This window comes from Epinephelus fuscoguttatus, linkage group LG4 (genome assembly GCF_011397635.1).
Source record: "Epinephelus fuscoguttatus linkage group LG4, E.fuscoguttatus.final_Chr_v1".
Taxonomy (NCBI): Eukaryota; Metazoa; Chordata; class Actinopteri; order Perciformes; family Serranidae; genus Epinephelus; species Epinephelus fuscoguttatus.
In genome coordinates this window covers 43,833,136-43,839,545 of record NC_064755.1, presented here as the reverse complement: position 1 = coordinate 43,839,545, position 6,410 = coordinate 43,833,136, and the positions used below count along the sequence as shown (strand labels likewise).

The 6,410-nt window shown below is 43.5% G+C and overlaps 1 protein-coding gene across 1 annotated transcript; it reads left to right on the top strand.

Annotated features, from left to right (window-relative positions):
• The first annotated feature begins 35 nt into the window (after positions 1 to 35).
• LOC125886765 (cytosolic 5'-nucleotidase 1A) lies at positions 36 to 6,127 on the top strand. The gene is made up of 6 exons (XM_049573073.1): positions 36 to 254; positions 1,836 to 1,949; positions 2,512 to 2,647; positions 3,104 to 3,226; positions 4,793 to 4,917; positions 5,049 to 6,127. The coding sequence occupies exons 1-6, from the start codon at positions 219 to 221 to the stop codon at positions 5,292 to 5,294; spliced, it is 780 nt and encodes a 259-aa protein (XP_049429030.1). The 5' UTR covers positions 36 to 218; the 3' UTR covers positions 5,295 to 6,127.
• Positions 6,128 to 6,410: the final 283 nt, after the last annotated feature.

Below are 6,410 nucleotides of genomic sequence, written 5' to 3'. Positions count from 1 at the left end.
GGCAGACAAACAAGGAAGTGACGTCATCACGCTGCGCTCTTAAAGCGAACGTCGGAGGCGGAACCTGAACCGACAGTTGTCTGTTTCTGGAGGAACTTTGTGAGTTTGACAGCGGGTCCAGTTCAGTGGTAGGTACGGTGTGGTGACAGGTGGACAGGTCGGTAGATACACCTGCTGAGGCTCGTTACAACCGGCAGGGTTTCAGCTGAGAGGCGGACATGGTCTCCACGATCCAGAACACGGACGTGAAGCAGGTAAGACTCACCTGAGGCGGGTTCTCTAGAACTGTCTCATCTACAGAGACCGTGAGACAGGTGAGATCACACACCTGCAGAACCACTCCCATCCAGCTTGACCAAATATTAATAATATCACACTGCGTGTTGTGACATCTCTCGGAGTCTCCCGCCAGATTGCATTCAAATTTCGAGGTGTTTTAATCTCATCTTCCTCATTTTCAATTCAACACTGTGTAAATCTCATAACTCGATATGTCATTTTCTTCTGGCAAATTCAGCTCATAAATAATTCACCATGCAGCTCAGCATTGCACTAACGTTTACACCCTTTAATCCTGCAAACGTCCTGTCATTGTGGGAGAACATGAGGGGTATTTTAGAAGATAAATTTAAATGAAAAATGGCACTAAGGTGTATGTAATGAGCACCGAATTCATTAGTGGGACGCACTAGTTTAAAATACAACATAAGTAATTCTTTAACTGTTGCATACCTTTACCAGCTAGTGACGCAAGGCTAAAATTGTATATTTTGTAATAGGGATTTGGCCCTAAGAATGTGAGGGTGGGAGACTCTGCACAGAAGAAACAAAGCTACTCTTTAAGACAGTGTGAAAATGTACTATAGCATGGTGTGTTCTGACATACAGTAACCTGTTTACAAATACCAGAGTACTTCAGGTAAAGGGATAGTTCAGATTTTTTGAAGTGGGGTTTTATACGGTGCTTATCATAGTCAGTGTGTTACATACAGTAGATGTCAGTCGGCACACTCCCAGTCTGGAGAAGCAGGCTGCAGTCTGACACAGGAGCTAAGCAATACACTACTCACCACTTTACATTTCTGTCAGACAGCCCACATCGATGAGGAAGTCGTTAATGGCTTCAGCTCTCCATCTATGCTCTTGTCAAACCACCAGGGTCCAATGAACAGTTACTTTGAGCTTGCTGAAGACGAGAGCTGCTGGTCTACCACTGCCTTGGTCAGTTAGTTAGTTAGTGCTATTGTGTGACTTTGGCGAGACCAATCTAACCCTTTTAAATGTCAAAATCACACATTTAAACAAACAATATGTCAGTTTGAGGCAGTGGTAGACCAGCAGCTCCTTTGTTCAGGGATGTTAAATCACTGTTTTTCTCAATGGAGTCTGGCTTAGAAGAGAGCAATAAAACAGCTTCATTTTCCTGTTGGAAATCACTGGCTGACATCAAGATAAAGCAGTGAAAATATTCCACATATGGAGTTACTTAAACTGATATTATTATTTTTTAGATGGCTAAATTATGTGTTTAGCTTCCATGTCAGACTCCTGCCCTGCTTCTCCATACTGGGGGCCGGCTAACATACTGTCTATTAATAAGTACCTTACAACGCCATTTCAAAAGTCGTAACGATACCTTCAAAATGTGTTTATGAGGTCAAAGGTCAGGTTTCACTTCAAAGTCTGGTATTTCAGTGGTTCTGTGAGTAGGGTTCATGTTGGCCTTTGAGGGATTCCTTAAAGGTTCTGTCTGAATTGTCTGCTGGTTCTGTTGTTCTGTGTCCTGTCTGATTTTAAGTGCAGATGAAGATGCGGGTTCTGTGTCTCCTCTGCAGAAAGATGCTGATCGTGCAGTGGTCGTCGCAGTAACGTCTCGCGCAGTGTTCGAATCTGGAGCTGATGATGGTGATGACGTGTACGGAGCAGGTGTGGCTTTCCCGCTGCTGCAGGTCAGAATTTCACACCTCAGTTTAGGTTATTATTCTGTGTGTGTGTGTGTGTGTGTGTGTGTGTGTGTGTGTGTGTGTGGAAAGAGAAATCATTACCCATCATTGATGCCTGTGTGTAAGGATAGTGATATTCATTTATTCAAATACCTTATTAACACAAACACACACTAGTTTATTTTGACTCAGTCCCACGTACATCATCCTGCTGCTCCATTTACTTACTAGAGCACCAAATGTGGATTAATCCGCTGCTGAAAACAGTCCCCAGCAAATGCACTGTTTCCTCATGCTTCAGAAACGTGAAAAAGGTAGAGTGACCGGCTGGAAATTATGAGCCTTTTTAAAAGTGAAAAAAATTGAAACATTTATAGATATATATTTGTGAAATGTTTTTAAAGATTTATGTCTTCATTAGGAACCAATAGACTTGGATCTGAGAGCTACAGACAGAGAAGGGAAGTTAGAAAGTACTTAGAGATGGACTTGGTTGACAATTAGAAATATATGGATTATCACTACACTGAAGCTTTAAAGGAAAATGTTTAATTTAATTTATTTTCAGGCGCTGCAGAGAGTGAACGAACGTCTGCTGGAGGAAAATCCTGCTGAGTCGCTGCTGTTTGATGTCATCCTGATCACCACTGACAGCCAGCAACAGCAGCAGAGCTCCCGCATCATCAGCAGCACCAGACATTACGGTAATCTTACTTTTACCATCATCAGCAGCACCAGACATTACGGTAATCTTACTTTTACCATCATCAGCAGCACCAGACATTACGGTAATCTTACTTTTACCATCATCAGCAGCACCAGACATTACGGTAATCTTACTTTTACCATTATCAGCAGCACCAGACATTACGGTAATCTTACTTTTACCATCATCAGCAGCACCAGACATTACGGTAATCTTACTTTTACCATTATCAGCAGCACCAGACATTACGGTAATCTTACTTTTACCATTATCAGCAGCACCAGACATTACGGTAATCTAACTTTTACCATCACCAGCAGCACCAGACATTACGGTAATCTAACTTTTGCCATTATCAGCAGCACCAGACATTACGGTAATCTAAGTGAACTAAAGAGTTTTTGTAGTCTTGTTGATGACTTCCTGTGATGATGTCATCACCGCTCTGTTGCAGGTCTTGAAGTCAGCAGGTTCTGTTTTTCCAGTGAGGAAGATTTCATCGAGAGTTTACTGAAAAATAACGTGCAGCTCTTCCTGTCAACGGACAGAAACGAGGCGCCGCGGGCATCGCAGAAAGGTCAGGAAGTTTCTTCTTCTCTGACCTTTATTACAGCTGATGTGCGGTGGATACGAGGAGGAGTTCTTGCTGTGGATCACAGTTACTGTCATAAAGTTCTGTTTGAATTTTGAGACTGAAATAACTTGGGTTATAACTTACCTTGGGTCTTTAAAGTGAATCGAAGCACCAGCGAAACATAATTTCCTATTCTAAGAAAAACATTTTTTAGAATTAAAGGCCCTGACACACCAGGCCGACTGTCGGCTGTCAGTCAGTGTTGGGCTGGCGGAGAGCTTTTGTCGCCTTAGTCGGTGCCCTGCTCAGTTGCTCTCCCATTGGCTGTTTTTTGAGCCAATTTAGCATGTTGACTTGGTGACAGCGCCAGTTCTGTTCACAAGAAGAGAGATGGAAGTGAGGAAAGTAAACAAAGAGCTAAAGTCGAGGGAGTGAGATAAAAACAAACTTGTTACAGAAGGTCAGATTATTTTTCGTTAGTCATTAATATTATTAGCAGAAGCAGATGTTTCCTGATGGTTTGTGTTACTGTTCAGTGGCGCACAGTAAATATGCTCTGTTCTTTCAACACTGGATTGTGTTGTTAATGTGCTAACTGGCTAACTAGCATCAACACGGCCGTCCTGTTTCCCTTTATGAATGATGAATACAGACTACCGCCATCTGCTGGTGTTCGAGAGTTACTTTCTCTCACACAGGCGCAGAACGTGATCTTGCGCTGTTCATGCGCAGGTTTCTGGCAGAGACACAGACGGCGTGAGGTCATCTGAGATGCAACAATTGGCTTTCTTTGCTACCAGGTCTTTGAAGTCGGTTTGGTGAGTCTGGGCCTTAGGTGAGAGTTCAAGCTTGGCACATGGGAGAAGTTTCAGCTAGTTGCAATCTGCAGTCCTCACCACTAGATGGCACTAAATCCTACACACTGCTTCTTTAAGAAGGAGGAGAATTTTCTAAACACATAAAGGAACACTTCATCGTTCAGTTCAGCCATTATCACCGCTAGTTTGTATCGTGTGGCTTCAAAGGTCCTGACACAGGCACGGGTGTGACATTTTGACGAATTGTAATGCGTGCAACCCATCATGGGAGACTGAAATAGTACCTGGTAGCACTTAGCAGCTAACTGGAAGAAGAAGAAGAACAGCAGCCAAAAATGTCCACAAATAGTAAAAACAATGAGGTCCAGAAGCTCCTTACCCTCCGAGCAGAGAACTGGATCAGCCACCATATAACAGGGATGGTGAAAGATTTTTAATGACTTGTTATACCATTGTTATTGTTTACAAAGTGTTGTTGACACAAGTAATATGTCACACTAGATTCTGACGCTGTTGTGTTACATGTCACGCCTCCTCTGATTCTGCAATGTTGGCATGCTGTCTTAAATCACACACTGAAGCATCCGCTATTGTTTGGTTCTGCATGGAAATGCAAAGACGGCATAAAGAGGGACTTGGTAGCGGCTCTTTAGCGCCATCTCTGTGTGAAAATGGCTGACGTGATAGATAATGTGGTGTAGAGGTGAGTGTGGTGTTAGAAAGTGAATCATCCTCTTTGTCACTGGTCCAGGTGTTCTCTCAGCGCTGCTGGACCAGCAGGTAGCTCCGTCAGAGCAGCTCAGAGTAATGTTCTGCGGAGACGCTGTCATCCGCCCCGACACTGACCCGATGCCGGCGAGCCGACTGGCCGCTCAGGTACTCACAGCAACGATACATCACCTTTACTTTATAATTCAAACAGAAGCTTTTCCAGAGCTGACTCAAAGTTCTGAGAAGTTCGAGACATCTGAGATTTCTAAACGATAATTCACTTTCTTTTTCCGCAGAATTTCTCGGCTCAGCTCGGCAAGATGCGGCAGAGGTTCAGCATGTTGGACAGCCCTCTCAGCATCGTCCTGGTGACGTCACATGGCGGCAGGGAAAGTTGCGGCGGTGCCCTGCGGACACTGCGGTCCCGTGGCTTGAGCGTGGACGAGGCGTACTGTCTGGCTGGGGCCCCGCGGAGCCCCATCCTGTCCGTGCTCCGAACTCACTTCCTGCTCAGCGACGGCTTCTGCAGCCTGGAGGAGTGATGACGTCCCAATCTGTCACATGACCTCGCAATAAAACTTCACTGTGTCTTTGAAACAAGCTGCCAAATCCTCAGATAGAGCTCAGAGTGAAACACCTGTTTGAACAAAACGTCTCGGCTCATTGAGCCTCAAAGAGCTAATCAGTGATCCTGACGTCAAGTTAAGATGATGCCAAAATTCAAACCACAGGATTGGACAAAGTCACACAGCCGTTAACTGACTGTATGTTTTGTCCACAAATATGTATTTTAGTTTTTAAATTAGATGTTAAAAAAAAACTAATTAGTATGTGTGCAGCTGTATTACAGTCCAGTCTTTCTGCAATACTGCAATCTAAACATTTTAATGATGAGGGAGAAACGTGAATTTGTAAATTCTACACTAAGCTGAAGGCACTGTGTTTGAACTTTGACCCTTAATGTTGGAAATGCTGAGCAGAGGCTATTTGTCACCTATAATTTCATCAGTTTAACTGTATTTAAGTGTTTGTTTGTTTTTTGTCTGTTACTTTTTGTTTCCTTGCAGCTGTGTGTCTGATAACAGTCTTTATTTAAACCTCATCTTGTACTCTGCTGCTCTGTCATTTAGTGTTAGACCAGTTCAGCTATCAGATCGACATGTTGACAGCACAACAGCCTCATTCTGTTTCTGAAGCTCTGTATATATTTAACAGTGACATATTACGGAGCCTCTGAAGTCCTGAAAGATGATATTATTTTGTATCTTGTGCACACAACTTCTCATTAAAGTGTCAGAAGATCTGTCTTAGTACCACACCTGTGGTTCTGATATATGGACTGAAGATATCCCTACAGAAAGAAGTAAAAAGAAAAAGGGAAAGTTGTGGTTGTTGTGTGGTTTTGTTGCTGTGATGCTTTCAGATGACCAGCAGGTGGCAGCAGAGAGCTAAAATCAGTATAATCTGAGAAACACACACACACACACACACACACAAAGGCAGTTAATGTAGACGAACAGGATGTTAATTAAATTATCTCCCTACAGTACCTGAGAAGGTTCCAGGTGTCCTTCAGGAAGCAAAAGGGATCCTTGAGAGGGTTGCAGGGATCCTCAGGGGGTTTCAGGGGACCTTAATTAGGTTCCCCTGTAGGCCTG